Source organism: Mirounga leonina, unplaced genomic scaffold, assembly GCF_011800145.1.
Source record: "Mirounga leonina isolate KUSES-001 unplaced genomic scaffold, KU_Mleo_1.0 Mir_200, whole genome shotgun sequence".
Lineage (NCBI taxonomy): Eukaryota > Metazoa > Chordata > Mammalia > Carnivora > Phocidae > Mirounga > Mirounga leonina.
The window spans coordinates 22725064-22747944 of NW_023270503.1; the positions used below are offsets into that span (position 1 = coordinate 22725064).

The window sequence follows — 22881 nt, forward strand, 5'->3', positions numbered from 1 at the left end:
CACTACAGCCCCCAAAAGGCTGTGCGACAACCTTTCGTCCGTTTCCCACCAAAGAGGAAAGGCTTTTCAGCGCGGGCCAGACGCTGAATGGCCTTTTGGGAATTGTAGTTCATATGCGAAGAGCCGGGAAGCCGGGTAAGGCCACAAGCCGCCCTTCCCAGAATGCACAGCGCTCTTCCCCACCAATCGGAGGTCCGGATCGTGGAAGGGGGCGGGGAAGAGAAAGAGCTGCCCGGCGCATGCGTGGTATGTGTGGCTTGGGGAATTCATGTGGAGGTCAGAGTGGAAGCAGGTGAGAATGGTGGGAAGGTTCCGTCGGCGCACGGGCGTCTCTGCAGATCCCTTCTGGGTTCCCATTCGCAATTCGGGCGGGCGGGGTGCGTGCGTTGGTCCGCCTCGTGTCAAAGGGGAGAGGGGGTGAGCCCGGGACGAGCTAGGGGTTGCGTCGAGTAAGGGAGGTGCGTATGGGGGCAGGGTGAGGAATAATCCAGAAGCTCTTGGAAATGGAAAGGCTGCGGGGTCCGGACGGTGGCCTGGCCTCGGGTAAGGAACATTGAAATGCACTGGAAGTGATCGAGGAAGCCTCAGGTCTGGGAGGGAGGATTTGAATCTGAAGTGGACGACGACGCCGGGGCGGGGCATTAAAAAGTTGAGTGCGGGAGTAGATTTTAGTTAGGTTAGTCGTGCTCCCGCCCACCCCGCTTCAGCCCCGCCCTCCCCCTTCGTCCAGGGTTCTCCCTTGCGCTGCAGCTATCGAGAGCCTTTTTGCCCCGTTGGTTCTTCTGATATCTTGGTCCCAGAATACCGCCCACCTCCTGCTTCCATAATAACAGGTTATTCTTAATGCCTGATGGTGGAGAAGCACTACGGTGAGGAGTTAAGTCAGGCTTGCTAGACTTAGACCTCCAAGTTCTAATCCTGGTTCCACCACGAAATGGCTGAGTGATCTTCAGTTCCTCTTGTAACCTTGCTGTGTGCCTCGGTTTCCTCCTCTGTAATAACCTGCTTCATAGGGGTTGGTGTGAGGATTAAATAATTGCCATTAGAAGACTGCCTCCTGGCATAAAAGCCAACTGTTAGTGTTACTTTTGCTGTTGGCATCACCATGTAGTGCATTCTTTGAGTTACTTTTCCAGACCAGAGTTATCCAGAACCAACCACCCAGCCTTTGTCTTGGGGCCCGCTTGTCCAGGAAATGGAAGGGTGGTTTCGTGTGGTGCGGAGTTCTCGGGGGGGTATCAAGCCCATGCCTCATTCCCGTTATTGAATCAAGTGCCCAGACCCCCTTTCTTTAGTGGTAGAAAAAGAGGGACGCCTGGGTGTCTCAGTCAGTTAAGCGTCTGCCTTCGGCTCAGGTCATGATCCCAGAGTCCTGGGATTGTGGCCCTCGAGCCCCACAGGGCTCCTTGCCCAGCGGGGAGCGTGCTTCTCCCTCTGCCCGCCCCTCCCCCTGCTTGTGCATGCTCTCGCTCTGACAAAAATCTTAAAAAAAAAAGACGAAGAAAGAAGTAGAAAAATTTAAAAAGCAGAATTGGTACTACACTTTTCCAAGCTGTAGAGTTATTTATTTATTATGTCCTTCCGTGCATGATTTAGAGCCCTCAGGAGTGGGGAAATAAATAGCCAGCTTGAGAAGTGAATATGCTGTCTCAGAGAGGGCTTTCTCTTAGAATTTTGGGATCAAGTTGTTTGTTTTGTTTTTATCCCCATAGGTGTGAGTGGGTCCGGCAGAAGGAGACATGGCTGCCAAAGTGTTTGAGTCCATTGGCAAGTTCGGCCTGGCCTTAGCTGTTGCAGGAGGAGTGGTGAACTCTGCCTTGTATAACGGTGAGGCACTGGGGGTGGTGGGTCACTGCCCTTTGCCGGAGGATTTCCATTGGTCTGCACAGCCCACGTGATACTCCCCGTGGCAGCCGCTGTCTGTGAATGTGTTTGTGACCAAGAGGGTCACCTGGTGCCATCCCGCACCATATGGTTGCCTTGTCAATCGAGCCTCTGTCCTTCCTTGTAGCCATAAGCTCTCTCAGAGCCTTTCTTTGCAAAGAGCCTCCCAGCCTAGTTGTTGGTTAAACGTTCCCAGTTGCTCTTGTTGGTCTGAAGTGATGCTGCAGCCGAGTGTCAGGATCTTGCTGGCTAGCTGAAATGGAGAGCTCATCTGTTCCTTTCTGCCTCGTGTGGAATAACTCAGCAAGGGCTGTAGATCTTTGGTGCCCTTACCCAAGTGGGAGTTTCTGCTCTGCTGCATAGGGGTCATTCCAGACAAAATATCTTCGAGGTGCCTTGCCCAGCTTTTAACAGTGTGGCAGGGGCTTAAGCTGACTTTTCTTCCACTTTCTTGTGTGACCTTAAGCAAGCCATTTCCCCCTCCCTAGGTCTCAGCTGCTTCTTTGATCGAGCAGTAGGACTGAACTGGTTTACCTTCCAACTCTGACATTTCTCTGGCTTTCATGGTTGGAAAGCAGCAATAGATTGACCTACCTCATATGTGACTGTCTGGCAAGAGGAGGGTTACTTTCAGAGTGAAGATATTTGGAGAAGCTCTAAAGTCCAATAAGGCAGAGACAGAACAGCTGACGAGAAAAGCTTACTTGGTTTAAATGGCGCAGCTCTCTGCTCTGATCTTTGTAGCCACTCCACACAACTAGACAGTAATCACCATCACTGATTTCTTTCTGAATGAAAAGAACAGCTCTGTTAACCCTTAAAACCTGAGAGAAACCAAGTTCTTGGAAAGAGTGGGACCTTCCAAATTTTAGGATTTCCAAGGTTAGGGAGCTGCTTCTGGGAAACGCTGCCTTAAATTGGAACCAGGATGGAATGTGGTAACAGTGAAGATTTTGGTGAGTTTTGGAAAGAAGCTTTGGGAGGTGATTTCCTGAAAATGCGTTGGGGGATGGGATAGTTAATCAGAAAATCAGCAGCCAGTTGTTTCAAGGAGAAAGGATGCTGAAGAACAGATCCTGTTACCTGAGTCCTTGGGAAGACACTGGGATGGGAGGGGATCGCTCAGTTTTGTGGCTACTTAGAAGCTGCTAGAGATCAGAAGTGCGGGAAGACAGCAGAAGAGGGGAGACAATAATAACAGCACCAAGGAGCTTTCACAGATAGCCTTTTTGGTTAAAAGGTGAAGGGATATTTCTGACTTGTCATTATCCTTCATTCCTAGTGGATGCTGGACACAGAGCTGTCATCTTTGACCGGTTCCGTGGCGTACAGGACATTGTGGTAGGAGAAGGGACTCACTTTCTCATCCCTTGGGTACAGAAACCCATTATCTTTGATTGCCGCTCTCGACCACGTAATGTGCCAGTGATCACTGGTAGCAAAGGTGAGTCTTGCCTGTGGGTCACATGAAGTAGAGTGTGTGGGAGGGTTGCCATAGGATCCAGAAGAAGCTGAACCTCCCCTTGCATATTTTTCCTGGAGAATTTTAACGCAGATTCATAGAAATATGGACCTAAGGCAGACACACAGCTGTACAGATTTAGAGAAATACACAAAGGTCTATTTCAAAAGTTATGTAGTGCTCCAGTTTTAAAGAAATATAAAAGTGCCTTTGCTCCCTCAGTCGACCCTTTCCGTTGGGTCTCATTCCCCAGAGTGACTGTGTAAACCAGGCTCCAGCCATTCTGTGTGCCTTCACGGCCAGCTCACCCTTTGCCTTGTTCTCCAAGGCCTCTTTTTCCAGCAGTGCTGGCCTCACATTGTTACCTTTTTTTTTTTTTTTTAAGAGAGGGAGAGAAAGAATCTTAAGCAGGCTCCATGCCCAGTGTGGAGCCCAAACCAGGGCTCAATCCCACGACCCTGAGATCATGACCTGAGCCGAAATCAAGAGTTGGCCGCTCAGCAGACTGCGCCTCCCAGGGGCCCGAGTCCCTTGAGAGCAGTCCCCTGGTGGCTGACATGCCCCTGGATTCACAGTGGGCCTAAAACGAACTGCCATCGCCGTTCTCCCACCATCCTACACAGAGAGATGCACAGGTGGTAAATGGGATGGCAGGTGGGCTGGCTCAGCAGTGACATTTCCATGCAGCAGGAGGCGAGGGTCGTGTGGATGTTGGTTTGTTGTCTCGCCAACATTTGATGCCTTCAGTGTTGTTCCCCAGCGGATGTGTTGCTTATTGTGACTGTTCCACGTTTTGTGCTGGGTCGCAGGGTGGGGGTGGTTCAAAGATAACTGAAGCGGGGGCCTCTGGGAGCTCAGTCCCCCTAGGGACATAGACACGTGAATGGGCAGTTACAGTAAGCGTGGTGAGTTCTAGAGCCAAGGGCTTGGGGTGGAGGGGGCCAGAGAACAGCTAGCCCCCACAGGTGGCTGCAAAGGCTCCTGGGAGGAACTTCGTGTGAGCTGGGACTGTAGTAAGAGATGCATGTCAGGCAGAGGCGGGGACGAGTAAATTGGCATTGGGCAACCTGGCCTGTAGCTCCTGGCCCCTCAAGGGTCTGGCTGGCCTCCCACAAGAGATCAAAGGTGGGGTGGGGTTAATCAAGAAAAATAAAATTTTAACTTAAGAGCGTAGTTCTAAGCTTCCCACCTCTTCAAGATTGCTTTCTCTGCTGTTTTACAACTGTTGTAAGGATACGTTACTTACTCATCTTCAAAACTGTTGGTAGGAATTTCCAGGGATCAGGAACTAGTGTGCATGCATTTCCCGCTTTTCTGGGTGCCTGGTTCAGAACTAGCCCATGGGCGACTGGTCCCTGTATCATTGGTGACTGCCAGGATGCTGACCATGCTTTAGCCTCAGGCAGGCCTGAATCGTCGGGGGAAGTTGTAATTAACTTCGTGAGCCCTCCCTGCCCCCCGCCTTTGCCTGGGCCGAGTAATGAGAAGCATGCTCCAGATGAGTCTGATGACCCCTTACATCTGTTGCACATTTGACACAGTGCTGTTACATCTCATTTCTCCTTCACTTCCCCCCAGTGTTCAGGAAGGCAGATGAAATCACCCCCATTCTGACAGACAAGGAAATAAACCGAGATTGGCTAAGGCTTAGTGAGGTCCCATCATTCGCGAACAGCAGGGTAGGACTGCAGCCCTGGCCTTTGTACCCCTGGTCCAGCCGGTGTGGACTGTTTCCGCAGGACCCATGATAACCTCTCCAAGGCATCCTCCTGGCGGGGGCCTTGGAAAGGCTTCACCTGAAAATTCTTGGCATTGGCCTGTTTTCTTAAAACATTTGCTGTTTCAGACATCCCATGGTACCACTCAGACATGTAAGCTGAATTGCTTCTGTCCGAGGGCATTCAACACACACTGAAAAGCTGTCATCACCACAAACCTTTAAAAATTCCTAGCTCTGCGGCTCTGCTGGGTTTTGTACCAAGGAAGCTATGCATAGGGGCTCCTGCCCTCTAGGGTCTTAACATCAGCAACTTTACTTACAAATTACAGCAAGTTGAGGGTAGGAGGGGTCATCTAGAAGGCCACCGGGGTTTTTATTTGTAACTCCAGCATTTGTCCCTACCCTAAGATTTACAGAACGTCAACATTACCCTGCGCATCCTTTTCCGGCCCGTTGCCAGCCAGCTTCCCCGCATCTTCACCAGCATCGGGGAGGACTATGATGAGCGGGTGCTACCATCCATCACTACAGAGATCCTCAAGTCGGTGGTGGTGAGTGACAGGGCCTCAGCCTGGAGCCTGGAACCTGCAGCCCGGCCTCCAAGAGATAGTTAGGTGGCAGGCAGAGAGTGGCAGTGGGTGGGTTGGGACGTGGCCGGTAGTTTTCCTGGCCTTTCTGCTTCCTTGTCGTCCTGACTGGCTCTTGTGCCCTCCTTTGGAACCAGGCTCGCTTTGATGCTGGAGAACTGATCACCCAGAGAGAGCTGGTCTCCAGACAGGTGAGCGATGACCTTACAGAGCGAGCAGCGACCTTTGGGCTCATCCTGGATGACGTGTCCTTGGTAAGACCCTCAGGGAGCCTGTGAGGAAGGGGCTGCGGTTTTTGTTCAGGTGCTTGGCTCCATTTCTGGGTGGACACTGTTGGTCTTGCCTTCCACTTTCCTAGGTGTGAGACTCAAAAACGCAGAACCTTCTTGACTATGAGGCAGTCTCCTTGGGTTTGTTTCAGATGAGGGTTCTTTTGCTTCCCCTCTGCCACACACATTTTTCTTCTTCTAGCCTTGCCTGATCTAGGGTCCCTAACCAGTAGATTTTTCACCTTCCCCGACACTCTGAGTGTTCCCGGGAGCTCCCTAGGAAGTAATGTCTTGCTAGCCCTGTTTAACACAGGAAGAAATTGCCTGGTGAGGCTAGAGATGGCACAGAGAGTCTTTCTCCCCAGTGCAGACCTCCCAGCCTGACCCAGCCCCCCGCCCCCGGGAATTTCCTAACACTTAGGGTCTACGTAGCTTAGTGAAGTGAACCCTGGGAACCCCCGGTGAAAGGTGATTGAGTATAAATGAGTGGTTCTGCTCCCCAAAGCCTGGTGTGGGGGGCAAGGGACATCTCGGAGGTGTAAGCGAGCCTCTGGAGACCGTAGAGTGTGTGTATTAATGACGCTGAATGCCATAACTCAAACAGAAAGCAATACAGGCAGGATAGCCTTTCAGATCAAGGAGGGTGAGGGGAAGGGGTCGTGTTTCTAGATTCTCAGGGAAAAATCATTTGGAGTGATTTGTTCGGGTAGCGAGGGAAGGTGTTTCCTGTTCATTCTCCGGTGCAGCGCACGGGCACCACTTCACACACAGCATCTGTTTAGCTGTTGAAACAATGCCCAGCACCAACCCGCGGTGCCCAGTCCTAACCCGCGGCGCCCAGCACCAACCCGCGACGCCCAGCACCAACCCGCGGCGCCCAGCCCTAACCCGCAACGCCCAGCACCAACCCGCGGCGCCCAGCACCAACCCGTGGCGCCCAGCCCTAACCTGCGGTGCCCAGCACCAACCCGCGGCGCCCAGCACCAACCCACAGGGCGCAGCTCCACCGGAGGCGGCAGCAGGGCCAGTGGGCTCCCTCTGCTGGCAGGATGCCAGGCTGCAGTCGCTCACCTCTAACCAGAGCAATTCCTTGGCTGCCGTCCCACTCACTGATAACCTAAACACCTTGGCTCTGAGAAAATGCTAAGTAAAAACCTAAGGAGAAGCTTGGCATTTCGCTAGTCTTTAACCACATACTCTGTTCTGGGGAAATGTGGGCCGACCACAAGAAACCATATCTAAGAGGTGTGAGAATGAGATTTCATGGGGAATATGCTGCCCTCACCTGGCCCTTTTAGAAAGAAACGTTATTCCTTAATTACTCATTTTTTCACTTCTCAGGACTGTATTTTCTTCCCCAGACCTTGAACACAATCCAGAAATGGAACAGGCGAAGTAGAACAGCTGCAGTTAAGAGCGAGGCATGTTACAAGTTGGGGAAGACAGTGGGACTAGAATTTACTCCTGAGAAGTTTTGAGCTGCTCATGTGTTTGTTTTTTTTCTCCTTTTTTAAAGCAGAGTTTGGGAGGGTCGGGGAGGAGAGGAGGCAAATAGATTTTGATAGCAAAACCAATACCATTCTTCCCTGCATTTCTTTCTTTATTTTAATAAAAAGTTGGATAAATGAGTCAGTTGCTCGAGACCAGGCATCAGGAGTTGAGCTCTGTCCCGTTTCTGCTGTCCCTGCAGACCCTCGCCTCAGCCCAGGCTCAGTGATACCGTGTCAGTAGGGAAGGTCTGTGGGTAGTTAGAGTTGTAAACCCTCACCCTAAGCAATAGCTTTCCCTGCCTTCTCTCTTAAACCCTTTACCAGAAGCACTCACATGTGGGGAATACCATGATTTGCGTTCCACCGTCTCTCATCCTCTTCCTGTTTCGTGGGGAGGCTGCTGTGAGAAAGAAGTGGACTGGTTAAGCCATAAGCAGAGAGCATCACGCCCTCGAATCCCTGAGAACCAGCTGCATCCTTCCCTCTTGGGCTCAGTTTTCCATCTGGCCTCTCTGGGGGCTCCGAACGGGCCATCATAGGACCTTGGATGAGCACTAGTCGGAGGTGGGGGTCCTGGATCCCACAGTCTTCTCCCCCGGGGAGGTGGTCAGTTGAGCAGGTACCGTCTGGTGCCCACGGGCTGTTTTCTGCTTGAGATCTCCGCACCGCGGGCGACACACTGACACGCGGGCACTGTTGAGGCAGCCGAGGCTTCTGGGGGTGGGAGCTCAGTTTGGACACGGATGTGGAGGTGAAAGGGTGTTCTGGCCTCACAGAGGCCTCCAGCTGCTGGAGCCATTCCTGGTCTTTTCCTTCCAGTGGTGTGGGGGCCTCGCGGCAGCGCTGCCTAAACAATCACGCTGCCTCATCTCGCGCCCTCTCTCCCCTTAGACACATCTGACCTTCGGGAAGGAGTTCACAGAAGCGGTAGAAGCCAAACAGGTGGCTCAGCAGGAAGCAGAGAGGGCCAGATTTGTGGTGGAAAAGGTGAGCGTTCAACCAGATGGCAGGAGCCTCTCTCCCCTTTCTCCTATGCTCAGTCTACCCGTTCGCTGGGTGGCCTGGAAATTCATCATCTGTCATCTCTTTTTCCGGGATCATCGGAAGGGGACTGAAGGAACCATCCTCCTGCAATTGGTTCCAGAGTCTTCGGGGGCTAGTCAGGGATATGTGAAGTGATGTTTAAAATCACCGAAGGGTCATTTTTCTTCCACTTCCCTAAGATCAAAAACACTCGCCTGCAAATAAAAATGTTTTCTCCTGGAATATTTTCAGCTTCACTGCGAAGTCATTTTTAACTGTTGTTACACAGTGAAAGCTGACAGCAGAAAGGATCAAACACTGCGCCAGATGCGCTCTCGTCACTGGATTTTTTTTCCAGCACTAAATCCATCCAGATGTGGCAGAGTGTGATGGGACACGCTGTATTTGCGCAGCAGCCTGGTCTTCTGGTCTTTGCAAAAGCGTATTTATTTCTTGCTGTCCCTTCTCCCCACTGCTGGTTTTTTTGGGTTAGCCCTAATCCAAGAACCTTAGTTCTTTGAAGCAGGGAAAAGAGTGATGTACGGGTGGCCAGCGTTTCATTTTAGGGAATGGAAACCCCTTGTGGGCAGGGACTTCCTTGCTTTTTTTTTTCCTTCCCCCGCTGTGTCCAGAGTCTCGAACATAGGTCTAAGACTGTACCTGGGAATACTTAGTAGGTGCTCAGTTAACATTTGTTAATGCCGTACCCTCCGCCCATGACCGAGTCGGGCATTGCAGATAGAGGTCCTCCTGTTGATGCGGGCAGGGAGAGCCTGGAGAGCCGTGTTCTGTTGCCTGGGTTCCTGGGCTGGAACCAGGTTAGCTCAGGGGAGCATCACACGGGCCTGTAGCTCCTCATCAGCTGCTCTGTTTCCCCAAACAGGTGTGTTAGACGAAAGTCACTTTGACTAGGGACTGGAGGGAAAGTCAAGCCTGAGGATGGCTTCTACCTTTTGTCTCCCCTGTTTTCCTCGGTTTGGCTCCTCCTGGCTCAGAGTAAGATGGCTGGGCTGGATTGCTGCTAACGTCAGTGAGGACTTTGAAATAAGACAGATACTTACACAGCCAACAGAAATGTGTCCCCGCAACGGCGAGGAGTGGGCAGTGCGTTGCAGGAAAGAGGAGGATTGGGTGGACGGTGCCTGTTGAGCCCATCTGGAGGTGGGGGAGCTAGATTCCCAGAGTTCCTTCGGGAGCCAGTGAGGGCGTGTGGCCTGGTCCTTCCAAGGCCGCTGCCTGCCATCCAGCACCCTCAGGTGTGATCTTGGTCTCCCCCCACCTCCGCTGTCTTAGGCTGAGCAGCAGAAGAAGGCGGCCATCATCTCTGCCGAGGGCGACTCCAAGGCCGCCGAGCTGATTGCCAACTCGCTCGCCACCGCGGGCGATGGCCTCATCGAGCTGCGCAAGCTGGAGGCCGCAGAGGACATCGCGTACCAGCTGTCGCGCTCTCGAAACATCACGTACCTGCCGGCTGGGCAGTCCGTGCTCCTGCAGCTGCCACAGTGAGACCCGGCCACTGGGCCCCGGCCCTGACCACTCTTCGCGCCACCGCCCTTCTGCCCCCGCCCCAGAAATCACTGTGAAATTTCACGATTGGCTTAAAGTGAAGGAAATAAAAGTGAAATCACTTCAGATCTCTCCTTATCAGATGAAGCTTTTTCATTCTTCCCATTTCCATCCACTTTTTGATCCGCCTCCCTCCCCCAAATCGCCAAGTGCCCGGGGCCCACCGGCGCTCCGGTCTAGGCACTGGCGGTCGGCGGGAGAGAGGCTCTGGCGCCCGGGGCTGGGGAGCTCGGTGGCTGGCCTGAGCGCCCTCGGAGCCTCCAGCCTGTCGTCTAGGCGGGACGTGAGGAATACGGCACACTCAGCTGACGGGAAAGCATGGGTCTCCATGTTTCCCAGCGGTTCCTCCACAGACCAGCTGAAGAGCTGCTAGGGAGGGTCAGAGAGGAAGTCATCTGTCTCTTACCATAAGGCTGATTCTCTTTAACTGCGGGGCTGGCGGAAGCAGGTGTGAACAGCAGGGCATGGACTGAAGAATCTGCCCCTGGGAAGGTGGGTGGGCCTGTTGCACGGCGCCCCCAGGCTCCTGCCGCCGGGATGGCCTTGGAGAGCAAGCGAGCAGGCCTGGTCGGGGATGTGAGTCCTGTTGAAGACTTCCTCTCCACCCCCCACCTTGGTGTCTCAAGACACCCGACGGAATTCCAGCTTGAAGGATTGCATCCTGCCGAGTCTGAGCACGCCTGCCAAAGCCGAGTGCATCCTGCATTCTGGCTCCCTCATTCAGAGACCGCCTTTCCAGAGGGCTCTGTGCCTGTGCTTTGAAGGAAATGGCCATGGGAAGAAAACAAATGTGTGTAAACTGCCGTCAATAAATGACACCCAGAACCTTCCAGCTCAGTCTTAACGGGTTTGCTTTTTTTGTTTGTGGGAGCCATGAGATCAGAACAGAGCATTCTAGCAGTTTTTGTGTGCACGTGTTTGCCTCGCCAGCTGGGACAGTCTCCAGCAAGGCTGGGGGATGCTTTGGTTTCAGAAAACATAGCTTTGTGCTGTGTTCCAGAGCCATCCCCAGCCTGAAATGAATCTCCGTGGTGTCAGGTGAGCTTTGTCATAAGATGGGTTCTTCGGAGGCCACGTGAGTGGAGATGAGTTGCCTTTCCTCTGTGGCTTTTGGTACCACTCTGCCTTCCCCTTGGGGGAGGGGCGTGAACGGCACAGGAGCCACGTGCAATTCAGTGCCCAGGAGTTCGAAGCTGATGTTCATTATGTGGCTTCATATCATGGGTTTATATGGCTTACTCTGTTTTGCTTTGATGTAGACATGACTTGGCATCTGAGGGGGCCAACTTGATGCGTTTTGAATGGTGGGGAGGGAGAGCGGACCCACCACTGAGATGTGAACCAGTCACTCACCTGAAATCCTTTGAGGAACAAGACAGAGGAACAACAGTGCTGTGAGCACTCGGGCAATGCTTTCACCTCTGTGCTCGGTTTAATCCCTGGGCTCACCACCTGGCCAAGGAGAACGGTCTTTAAGAGGACCCTCCAGGGGCGCCTGGGTGGCTCAGTCGGTTAAGCGACTGCCTTCGGCTCAGGTCATGATCCCAGGGTCCTGGGATCGAGTCCCACATCGGGCTCCCTACTCCGCGGGAAGCCTGCTTCTCCCTCTCCCACTCCCCCTGCTTGTGTTCCCTCTCTCGCTGTGTCTCTCTCTGTCAAATAAATAAAATCTTTAAAAAAAAAAAGAGGACCCTACAGCCCGGTCTGTGACCTGGATTCGCATTCCTTGCCACCACCACCCCCCACCCCGAGTGAGGGTGAGCGGTCAGCTGAGAAAGGCAGAGACCCAGTCCCCCCACCCCTGCACCTGCTCCCCTCCCAGGGCTTTCGAGCGGAGGTCCAGTCCCTTCCCGTTCCCCCGGAGCACTCCAGAAGTGCAATGGGCCCAACTAAACTTCCCACCGAAGCCTGGTCCTGCCCGACACCTGCGGGCACCCGTCGAGCCCGACTCCTCAGCTGCCCTGGCACCCTTTATCTCGGGGTGTCTCTTCCCACTTGGTTCTTCGCGGTAAGAGCAGTGGGGTCTGCAGATGGTGAGGTGCCTGCGCTCCAAGCATGACAGCCCTGAGCAGGGAGAATTTCTCAACAGCTTCCAGACGGTCTTCCTCCTTTCCTGCTGTTTATTGCTGTGGACACCCCTGGGGGGGGGGGGCGCAGACTCCCCCCTCCCCAGGCCCTTTTTAAAAAGAGCAGTTGCGTTTCTTGCACTTGGCGGGAGATTGGGTTTCTTCCTCCAGGTGTCTGCAGGGAAGCCCTCCACAGCCTGTGGGTCCCCCCTGCCTCCAGGCCAGCCCTTCTAGCCACAGACAGGCTCCTGCTGGTTTGGCCTTTAGCCGGCCTGCCATGGATAGTGCCCCTGGCAGCCCGGGGGCCTCATTCTGCCTTGACTTCCGCCAAGTCATTCTATCCACAAATGTTCAAGTGGTGTTAACTGGCTCCTGAGCCCCAGAGCCCCCTGATGGCCTCTGGGTTTCTCCAGAAGCTGCCACAATGGGCCTTTATCAGCTCGGGATTCTCTGGGCCTTGGCTCAAAAGCCGTGTCCTGTCCTGGCCAGTGAAGAGCCAGAGTAGGGAGTGCCTTCCTCCCTCTCTCCTCGGGTCAGGCTGAATTGCTTCCTTGTTCGGGCACTGAGAGGTCGCTTGCTTACTAAGGCAGCAATGGACCCTGGATAGGCAGGGGAGAGAAGAATTCTCAAAGGGTTGCCTTTTCTTCCTTCTGCTGGTTTGACACAAATTCTGCCAGGGAGGACCAAGGGAGGAGGAGTTGCATTGTGGGCATCCCTAGGTGCATTGATTTGAAAGACAGGAAGAGGCAATGGAATATTAGTCAAATCCTGATTTAGCAAATGCTATTCTAATAGGCCATTCCAGCAATCTGCTTGGAGACGTGCTGTCAGGACCTCCGCTTGACCTTTGACATCCGCCAATAATTGTGAGCTAAGCAGCCCACCCTCATTGAAGATAACTTGAGTGAAAAGGTTGCAAGAGGTTGTACCAGATTTCCCTGTCTTTCTTAGGCCTTCTATTCATCCTGCACATTGTTCCAAACTTCATTTTTCTAAAGCACATCTTATCTCCTCCCTACTGGAAAACCTTCAGTGGCCACTCCTTGCTTCGTCAAGTGCAAGGTTTTATCCTGGCATCCAAGGCCCTCCACGGTCCGGCTACCGCTGGCTACCTTTCTAGGCCAAGGGTATAGTTTCCTGCTTGCCTTCACAAACCAACCTCGTGGCTCCAGTGGGGCGGGGAGTACTGAGAAAGCCAGCAGCTCCTGGCATTAGGGGAGGGGGAGGGGGGTGGCAGGGATGCTACAAGACCTACTTTGTATGGGACAGATTCCTCCTACGAAGAATTGCCCCCAAAGTAATGCCAGTGACAACCCTCACCCCCCCCGTGAAAACATGCCAAATTGAGTTCTTGTCTACACTCCCCCACACTTCCCCTGCATCCTCTGGCATCTCTTCAACCTGGAGAGCCCTTCCCCCACATTTCACAGGTCCAGATATTCCCATCCTCCAGTACTTTCTCTTCCACAAAATATCTGCAAAGTCCCCTCCGCCCCCTATTCATGACCTCTACCTTGCCTGGATTCCTATCCACATTCCCATGAGGCATTTAGCACTCCCCTCGTTGGGTTGTAGTGTGTGTGTGTGTGTGTGTGTGTGTGTGGTTTAGCACTCCCCTCGTTGGGTTTGTGTGTGTGCACACGTGTGTGTGTTTGTGTGTTCTCTCCTACTCTACATTTATAAAGGGCAGGACCTTTCAGTGATTGAACATTCCCCCTTCCTCTTCTTTCCCCCAACCACTGCCTGATCTTTCCCCAAGTCCAAGGTCCCTGGCTCTTGGTGGGAGCTCCTGAGTGTTTGCCAAAGGAACAGATGAAGGAAGAGCCAGCACAGGACCGAGGTTTGGACGGAGGGTCGGCAGCCGGGCCGCTGAGCTCTCCTCCCGCACCATCATGTTAAGTTACTTCAAGCTCCTCTGGATCCGAGGCTCGGGGTCTAGCAGCCCAATCCCTTCACTGATGGGCCCCCCAGGGCCGACTTCCCAGTGTCCTCACTCCCTTGCTTCAAACGGCCTCTATGTGGGACTCTGCCCTCGTGCCGCCTGCCCGCAGCTCAGTCCCTCCCGCTTCTGTCTGGAACATTCTCTCTCTCTCTCTCTCCTTCAATCCCTGTCCTTTTCCCTGTCTTGAGCCCAACTTAAAATCCCTCCGCCTCTGGCCGACTCACCCCAGCTTTCCGAGCACATAAGGTATCCCTTTATAAGAAAGATGCTGCCTCTGGACCGCCGGCAACACAGGGACTGAGAATTCGAAAGGAGCCGTGAGGCCTGCCCGAGCTGGTCGAGGCTGGGACGCTTTGGCAAGGCCGGATGCCCAGAGCTGGAAGCGAGAACATGGAAATGTATTGGCGTAGGGAAACCGCTTTGTAGGTGAAAGAGAACCCCTTTACACGGGACCCTGGGTGGATAGGGAGGAGGGGATCTTTCCAGCACCCTCTAATCAAGCTACTTTGGAAGACGAGAAAAGCCGAAAGGACAAGGCCACTTTGGGGGAGCTGAAAGCTGTTGTCAGCCCTGAAGCCTACGCCACACCATCCAAATTAGCCAGAAAGGCCAGGATCAAGCGAAGGCTTGAGTTTGGCTGAAATAGCTGCACACTTGGGTCAGGGGTCTGGCCTGCTGGCTGAGAACAGCCCAACTGGATAGCTCACAAGCTAATAGTGGTATTTACGCTTCTAAACGGTTGGGGAAAATCAAAAAAGAAAGACAATTTGGTGATGCATGAAAATGAGGTGAAATTCAAACTTCAGTGTCCACAAGTCAAGTGTTGTTGGAAGCATAGCACTTCAGCGGCGGGGCTGGAGAGTTCCAGCAGACCCCACATGGCCAGCAGAACCGAAGGTATTCACTCTTCGCCCCTTTGCAGGACAAGTTTGCTGAGCCCTGCCTCGGGGGATTGGATAGCCTTGGAGAAGAGGAGGAAGACTTGAGATTTGGAAGTCCCGGGCACCAAGCAGGCCGAGGGCTTTAGGTCCGATACAGTGTAACTGTCACCAGAGTCCCTGCTTGTGGCAAGGCTGAGGCTTCGGCAGTCTGGAATGCAAAGTCACTCCGGGGCCCCGGCACAAAGATTTATAATGCCCGCTCCTCTCCGCGGCTTGCACATGTTTCTGAATGAGAGAGGAAGTGGGAATGGCGGTAGCAAAGAGATGGGAATTAGGAAGGAAGGACCCGATGGTCCCCTAGAGGTTCGAGGATCTCCAGGCCTGGGGTAAAAGCACTTCCTTGCCACCCTTTTGCCGTCCAGGAAGGGTTTGCTGCTGGCCTGTCCTTCCAAAGCCGGAGGGGGAGGGGGGCACAGCTAAGAAAGGGAGCCCAGTGCTCAATGACTCCCAGAAATGGGGGCCTCTGGGAGCTTTAGCTTCTGGGTGGAAAAGTCTCTTGGTTAAGACCACATCTATCCTGGGGGACGCCTGGGTGGCTCAGTCAGTTAGGCGTCTGCCTTCAGCTCAGGTCATGATCCCAGGGTCCTGGGATGGAGCTCCTCGTTGGGCTCCCTGCTCAGCGGGGAGTCTGCCTCTCCCTCTCTCTCTGCCCCTCCCCCTCCCCCTGCTCATGCACGCACATGCGCTCTTTCTCTCTCGATTAAGTAAATAAAATCTTAAAAAAAAAAAAGACCACATCAATCCTGGATAACCGGAGACCCCAAAAGAACTACTGATGCTGCTCATTGTGGATTGCGCCAAACCTAATCTCCACCAAGCATTCAACGGCAGATAAGCTCGCCATCTCTAGCTAGCCGCTGCTTCTTGTCCTCGCTTGCCTTTCTCAACTTCTCAGTGTGAGCATTTCCCTCTTCCATGCGCCTAACCCTCCCCTCTACAAGATCCTGTCCGAAACTCACTTCCTTCAGGGCTCCTTCTTTGTCTAACTCCGCCCCCACTGAAATCACAACAGTAGAGAACTGAGCAGGAGACTTTCACATCCTCAGGAACAACCCCTTCGTTTAGGTGAGGAGGGTGGGGGGACTTGCCCAACGTCCCACAGGATGTGGGTGGCAAAGCCAGGGGTGGGGTTCAGGCCTCCTGACTGTCCAGGGCTGTTTCCATCCCATCTCTAGCTTCCACGTTCTAGATCTGAGTCTCCTTGTCCTGTAAATCCTTCCTTGCACTTAGAGGTGGGTGAGTGCGTGTGAAGTCTTCATCGCTTTCCCAAGCACACTTTTTCCCCAGCTAGACTATCGCAGGCGGGAGGCAGAGACAACGGCTTCCCTTTTGTGAGACCCTACACGCCAGCGAACTGCAGTAATCCTGACTGACGCAATGCAACTCTGGGCTGGGCTGGACTTCCCAGATTTCTTGCTCCAGAAGGCAACGCCATTTACTGGAAAGACACGGGTTCTAGAATTAGAAAGATTTGGGATTGGATTCTGATTCTGCCATTTATTAGGTTGGGAGATCTTGGGTAAATTACTTAAATACTTCAAGCATCCTTTTTTTCCTCTTAGCAAAAAACTGAGGAAATGGGAGTGCCTGGCTGGCCCAGTCAGTAGAGCATGCGACTCTTTTTTTTTTTTTTTTTTTCCGGGTAGGCCCCAGGCCCAGCATGGAGCCCAATGCGGGGCTTGAACTCACAACCCTGAGATCAAGACCTGAGCTAAAAGTTGGATATTTAACCGACTGAGCCACCCAGGCGCCCGGAGCATCCAACTCTTGATCTCAGGGTCATGAGATCGAGCCCCACATTGGGTATAGAGATTACTTTAAAAATAAATAAATAAGGGCGCCTGGGTGGCTCAGTCGGTTAAGCGACTGCCTTCGGCTCAGGTCATGATCCCGGAGTCCCAGGATCGAGTCCCGGGATCGAGTCCCACATCGGGCTCCCTGCTCGGTGGGGAGTCTGCTTCTCCCTCTGACCCTCCTCCCTCTCATGCTCTCTGTCTCTCATTCTCTCTGTCTCAAATAAATGAATAAAATCTTTAAAAATAAATAAATAAATAAATTAATTAATTAATTAAATTAAATAAATAAATAAAATATTTTTTTAAAATCCGAGAAAATAAATATCCACATCACAGTGTTGAAGAGTAAATGAGCTGACAAATGTAAAAATGCTTAGCACAGGGCTCAGCATGCAGTAGATGCTCAAAATATTCTTATTCCCTTCCCTATTTGTGTTCTAGGGGACTGCCTGCCTCTCCCAGTGTCAGAGACCAGGACATTTCTTTGGCATCCTGAGATAGCAATGGGCATGTCTGTGCCCCTGATTCCATGCTGCCTATTGACAAGGGAACATAGGGACCATCATGGGTCCCTGGTTTGATTCAAACAAGAATCAGGATGTAGGAGGAGTTGGGTTCGGGGCTCCTCCTCCCCAGGAACCCAGATGTCTTGGGATAGATAGGTGGCTTGACCGAGCACTCAGGAAGCTGTGTTCAGCCCCTGTTTGAGCTCGAGGGTACAGGTTGGCTGGGCAAATGCCCAAGTGCGTTTTGTACAGAGGCTCTGTGCTCTAGTCTTTGCTATAACACTGTTTGCACAGCTCGCTTCATATCCCCAAGGCTCCGTTTCCCCGTCCTTACAATGATAGCAGAAGTCTATCAGCCATATGCCAACTGAGCTCGGCAGGGAGGGTCCAGCAGGTCCAGTGGGGCTCTGAGTCCCTCCTTCTCCCTGCTGCAGCCAGAGCAGTGAATTGATCAGGCCAACATGAAGACCTTAGTCATTGCTGTCATTTGAAGGAAGGGCTCCATGGCTGCAAAAGTTTGAAAGTCGCAGACCTGGTTGTCAGAGGTTCCTTCCGTCTCCCTTCAGTTTCAGGCCAGCCTGGGAAGGCGATGGCCTCTCTTGTCCACCAGATGGCAGTAGCCTGCTGGCGCCTGCAGGTGCCCGGCTATGTCAGCGAAGAAAAGATGTTCAGAAAAAGATCTCAGGGAAGGGACTAGCTGGCAGCACCAGCTCTGACAAGTAAATAGGTCGAGGTGACCCTTTGTAGACAACTTCCTGATATAGAACTCCTGGGGCATCTGTGGCTGTAAAGATACCAAGTGTCCCGCCCCAACCACCAGCCAAACTGGTGCTACCTCTCTTCGCCAGGTGGGAGATGGCCACCCAGCTCAGCTTTAGCTCTTTCTTAACCTCGGGAGGCTCCCAGGGAGCTGGGTACTCAGGCTTTGGCAGCCGAAGGTCCATCTGGGGAGCCCCCCCTAGTTGTTAATGAATTAATGAAACACAAAGGAGACATCAGATTCTCTTTCTGAGGCTCCGGGAATTTCCTTCCAATTTCTCAAAGCACTCCTACGGAGGAGCAAACAGACCTGCAGAGAACAAGCACGGTTTCCACAGGTTGCTCCATTCATTCATCCACCAATGATTGTTGGGTACTGTGCACAGTCCTGGGATTAGAAGATGAATCAGACACAGGCCCTTTATACAGAGGCTCGTACAACTTAGTCCAAATGACAGGTGATTGCTCCATGTGTATCGAAGTGCCTTATATTGTCTGTCTTCTTCTTCCCTTCAGATTTCTCTTCCTTATTGTTTGGTTTGGGTCAAAAGCTAAATGATGAGGCCATGAAATGGGGAACGAAACTGGGAATGGGAGTGGTTGGAGGGAAGCCAGAGACAGCTCAAACGTCTGCCATAGGGAATCCACAAAGTGGAGCGAAGAACCGGCAACACCGTCCGTTACTGATGTGTACGGGTCTTAAAGCAAAGCGTTTTCCCATCTTCTCCCATAAATTTTCCTGCAGAATCTATGATCCACCTGTTTCATCTTGTAAATGCACACTGCCTGATTCTTTAAATTGCCTTAAAAATAATACTTAGCGGTTCGATACTATTTTTTAAGGTTTTTTTTTTAAGTAATCGCTATACCCAACGTGGGGCTCAAACTCACAACCCCGAGATGAAGATTTGCATGCTCTCGTGACAGAACCAGCCAGGCGCCCCGATCCTTTTTATTTTAAATGATACAGAGACACGTAAGGAAGAAAACAGAATGGAGGGGTGCCTGGGTGGCTCAGTCGGTTAAGTGGCTGCCTTCGGATCAGGTCATGATCCTGGGGTCCTGGGATCGAGCCCCGCATTGGGCTCCCTGCTCAGCGGAGAGCCTGCTTCTCCCTCTCCCCCTGCCTGCCACTCTGCCTACTTGTGCTCTCTCTCTATCTCTGTCAAATAAATAAATAAAATCTTAAAAAAAGAAAGAAAGAAAGAAAGAAAGAAAGAAAGAAAGAAAGAAAGAAAGAAGAAAGAAAGAAAGAAAGAAAGAAAGAAAGAAAGAAAGAAAGAAAGAAAGAAAGAAAGAAAGAAAACAGAATGGAGCAGAATTCCACTGCCCACAGGTAATATTTTTGAAATATATAAACCTGACTAAAAAACACAAACAGCACCAAAAGGTAAATAATGAAAAGTGAAGCCTTCCCACCACTTTTCTCCCAGTTCCTCTCCCTCAAAATAACCACCGTCAGGTTGCTTACATTTCTTTCCAGAAGAAAACTCATGCATTCAGCAGTACATGTACGTGTGAACCTATATGAACATGTCCTTTGCTGTTCCAATTATTTACACGAAAGGGATCACACTGTTTTGCACCCGCTGTTTTCATTTATGGACGTACCTTTGGACATCTCGCCACAGTTGCACCTACTAATCGCCCCGTTCTTCTGAATGGCTACAGCATCTTCTCTGTATGGATCTGTTGTGTTTTGTTGTCACCAGTTGGTTTTTGGAGGACTTGGTGGTGGTTTTCATGTATTTTGCTCTTGTAAACAAACCCACGGTGCATGCTGCCTGATTTTTTAAAGGACCTGGTGATCGGTGATCTCTGCACAAGATTTCCCTAGAGGGCAAAAGAGTTTTGCCTAAAATAATCTTTGGGGTCAGGGAATGGCAATGCCTGAGCCCCCCTCCCCCCTCTCCCCAAGCTGCCCAGAGGCTTCGTAGTATGAATGTGTGACTCTGGCTTTTTTAGGGAAGTCATTACCCCACCTCCCGTCCCTGCCAAAGCTGGCGTAACTGCTATGGGGCTAGCCAGCTGAGTTTGGCCGCCCTAGGATACAGTCCCTGCATCTCCCGGCTGGTTGCGGGCTTGCTGGGTTGGTGGATGGGCTCCCTGGCACTCTCGGCTCGGGCCAAGGTTGCTCTGCTCAGCTGGTGTTCATGGCTGCACGGGGCTGCTCTGAGATTCACAAACAAACAGGAAGCCAGTCCACTTCCTCCTTGCCGGGGCTGGTCCCCCGTCCTTATTGCCTGTTAGCCCAGAGGGGAAGGGGCAGCTCAGGATTCACAAGGCAGCTTCCTGGCGGAGGTGGCCAGGGAATTCTGGGTCCCCTTGCCAAGATGGGCTCCCCATCTCTGTGCACCCATTTGCCCAGCCGGGACAGCCTTAGTGACAGTCAAAGTTAAGCTCAGATCTCTCCCCTTCAGGAAGCCTTTTCTGATAAATCCCACCATGTCTACCCGCCCCCCCCCCCCCCCCCCCCAGCTGTTAGTTCTGAGATGGAATTCTCTGGAGCCTGTTGGTTCTCTAGATGCTTGTGGAGGGAGAGTTTTCTCCCTGGAGGCAGCAGTGACTACTTTCTTTTGCCTCATCCTTGTACCCACCCAGCATGGCTCTCTCTGCCCAAAGGAGATGCCCAAGAATTGTTTATAGACTGAATGAGTGACCAACTCCTAAAGGGGGGCCAGGGGCAAAGGAGACAGAACAAGGTTGCTGCCACAGTTCACGGTGGGGCCAGAAGACATCGCTACTTGGGACCCTGCGACAGTTGCGCAGGAGGGAGGGGTGGGGACAGTCACCAGAGTGTGAAACAGAGGTGTGGCCAGCATGGAGGCCGGAGATGAGAGGGACAGATATTCTGTCTCATCAGCGAGTCCTCCAGGCCCACGAGACTGGGTGGAAAATCTGTTCCCTGATTTTCAATCCGTAGTATGTTATACAGGGGGGGCTGGTTTTTTAAGGAATTTTAAAACACGGTCAACATAAAAACAAGGCTGAAGCTATTTGATCCTTGGCGGTGACTCAGAGCACGCAGGAGGACTCGGCAGTGCCCCGGGCCATCATTAAAACCGTCGCTCACTTTAGAGAACATTAGCCATGGGCCCAGCAGCCTGCAGTGAGTCACTGCCAGTTGCTTTTAAAACAAACAAACAAAAATCTCTGATACCAACTTGTTTAGTTGCCACTGTTCTCTTTTTTGAGAAAGTTGGGTACAGAAACCGAACTTCAAAACAAACAACAATTAGGACAAAACCCTGAAAGGCCAGTTATCTCCCCTTTTGCAGATGCTGAGGCTTCAATCAAAAGTTTCTCTGTTGAGCTCCTGGGGTGCAGAGACATGAGCCGTGAGCCGGGGTGGGGGCTGGAGACCAGCAGGTGGGAACAGAGTGGGGAGTGGTTGGTGGGCCAGGCTGGGGCTGAGGTAGGAGAGCTAGGAGCACAAAGGGCTTCCTGGTAGCAGAGACCTTCGAGAAGTTTCAAAGAGGACGGGGAGGGTGAGGGGAGCTCTCTGAGCTGCATCTCCCAGGGTGGGAGAATTCCCCGAAAGTCCCCCTAGAGCCTCCAAAGGGCATCACTAACGTGGGTCACACAGGTGGCCTGACAGATGGCCTTGGTGGCTCTTCGGGGGATGTGTGAGGTTCTGGTGATCTTGCGCTTCACCTGGCTCCACAGATGGTCTTCACCACGTCCCCCCGGGGGCTAAGCTCGGCTCCCCGTGTTTCCAGAGTTTCAACCCACGGCCAGCGTGGGGTGTTTACTCCCCAGGCAGAGGAGGGAGGGCTTGACCGAGGTGAGCGTGGGGGCTCAGGCTGGAGCCAGCAGGGAGGGACACAGCGGTGGCCTCCGAGGCTGGCACGCCAGCAGCCCCGCCCAGTCCCAACCGGACAGTGAGAGGTGAGCGAAAACCTCAGGTTAAAAATACCCACTCTTGTTGTACAGAGAAAGAAGAACAGGAAGGAAGTGTGGGGAGGCAAGGCAGAAGAGACAAAGAGCCCCAGAGGAGAATGAGCTGTTATTAATGGCCGGAAGCCGACCAGGTAGAACAGGTGGGGAACGCCCTCCAGGTGCCCGAGGGCCTGGTGGGCCGGGAAGGGGTCGTGGGCGGGCTTCGGGTAGGCCCTCCCAGAGGAGTGATGGGGTCCCACCCATGCCAGTTTTCAGATCTCCCCCAAAGAGCCCTGGCCCAGGAATGGAGTGAGCAGGCAGACGGCTAGACAACGGGGAGACTGTTGCGCCTGTCATTTGTCCGGAGGGAGAGAGCCACCTGAGCCAGCAGTCCCTGAGCCTTGTGCAGGGTGGAAGGGTGTTCCGCTGGCTTTGGGAAAGCAGCCACTCTTGTCGAGGAAAGGGAGAGCGGTGAGGGCGAGCGAGGGGCCAGAGCACGGACTCTATGCCGTGGAGGTCACGATCGGGGCTCTGGGTCCAGGAGACAGACTTTGACTGCTGGCTGTGCCCCTGACTAGCTGGGTGACCTAGGCCTGTCAGGAGGCTTCCCCATACGTCAGTTTCCTCATCTATAAAATGGGCACGCCCGAAGGGCCAACCTTACAGGGCGCTATGGTCAGCATTAGTAAGTTAATATACCCAAGAATGGTACCCGCCACCTAGTAATTGCTTTTTTAAGTTGTTAGGTGTTGGGGGGTGGTTTGGGGGGCAGTGCAGATGACAACGGGGAAGAAGGGCCTGACCCCTCAGGTCCGTGGAAGAGCCCGTCCCAGAGAGTCTGCCGCTGCACCAGGCTGGGAGGGAGCAGGAAGAGAAGGGTGGAGAGAGAAGTAAGACCTGTGCCCAAGTGTCCAGGAACCAACATCATGCGGAGGATACAAACAACTAAACGACCACATGTCAGCATATACAGGAGAATTTCGTACCAAGC

The 22881-nt window shown here is 52.8% G+C and overlaps 1 protein-coding gene across 1 annotated transcript; it reads left to right on the forward strand.

The window, feature by feature from the left end:
- Window positions 1-217: 217 nt before the first annotated feature.
- Window positions 218-10082, forward strand: PHB (prohibitin). Its single transcript, XM_035026899.1, has 7 exons — window positions 218-292; window positions 1713-1827; window positions 3167-3328; window positions 5475-5617; window positions 5791-5907; window positions 8304-8399; window positions 9729-10082. The coding sequence occupies exons 2-7, from the start codon at window positions 1740-1742 to the stop codon at window positions 9939-9941; spliced, it is 819 nt and encodes a 272-aa protein (XP_034882790.1). The 5' UTR covers window positions 218-292; window positions 1713-1739; the 3' UTR covers window positions 9942-10082.
- Window positions 10083-22881: the final 12799 nt, after the last annotated feature.

What these genes read in the sequence shown, in the direction of transcription:
- PHB (XM_035026899.1), top strand. Translation starts at nt 1,740, where the DNA reads ATGGCTGCCAAAGTGTTTGAGTCCATTGGCAAGTTCGGCCTGGCCTTA. An exon ending in AGTGATCACTGGTAGCAAAG is followed by an intron (nt 3,329 to 5,474) that starts GTGAGTCTTGCC and finishes CCCTACCCTAAG; the next exon opens with ATTTACAGAACGTCAACATT. An exon ending in CCAGATTTGTGGTGGAAAAG is followed by an intron (nt 8,400 to 9,728) that starts GTGAGCGTTCAA and finishes CCGCTGTCTTAG; the next exon opens with GCTGAGCAGCAGAAGAAGGC.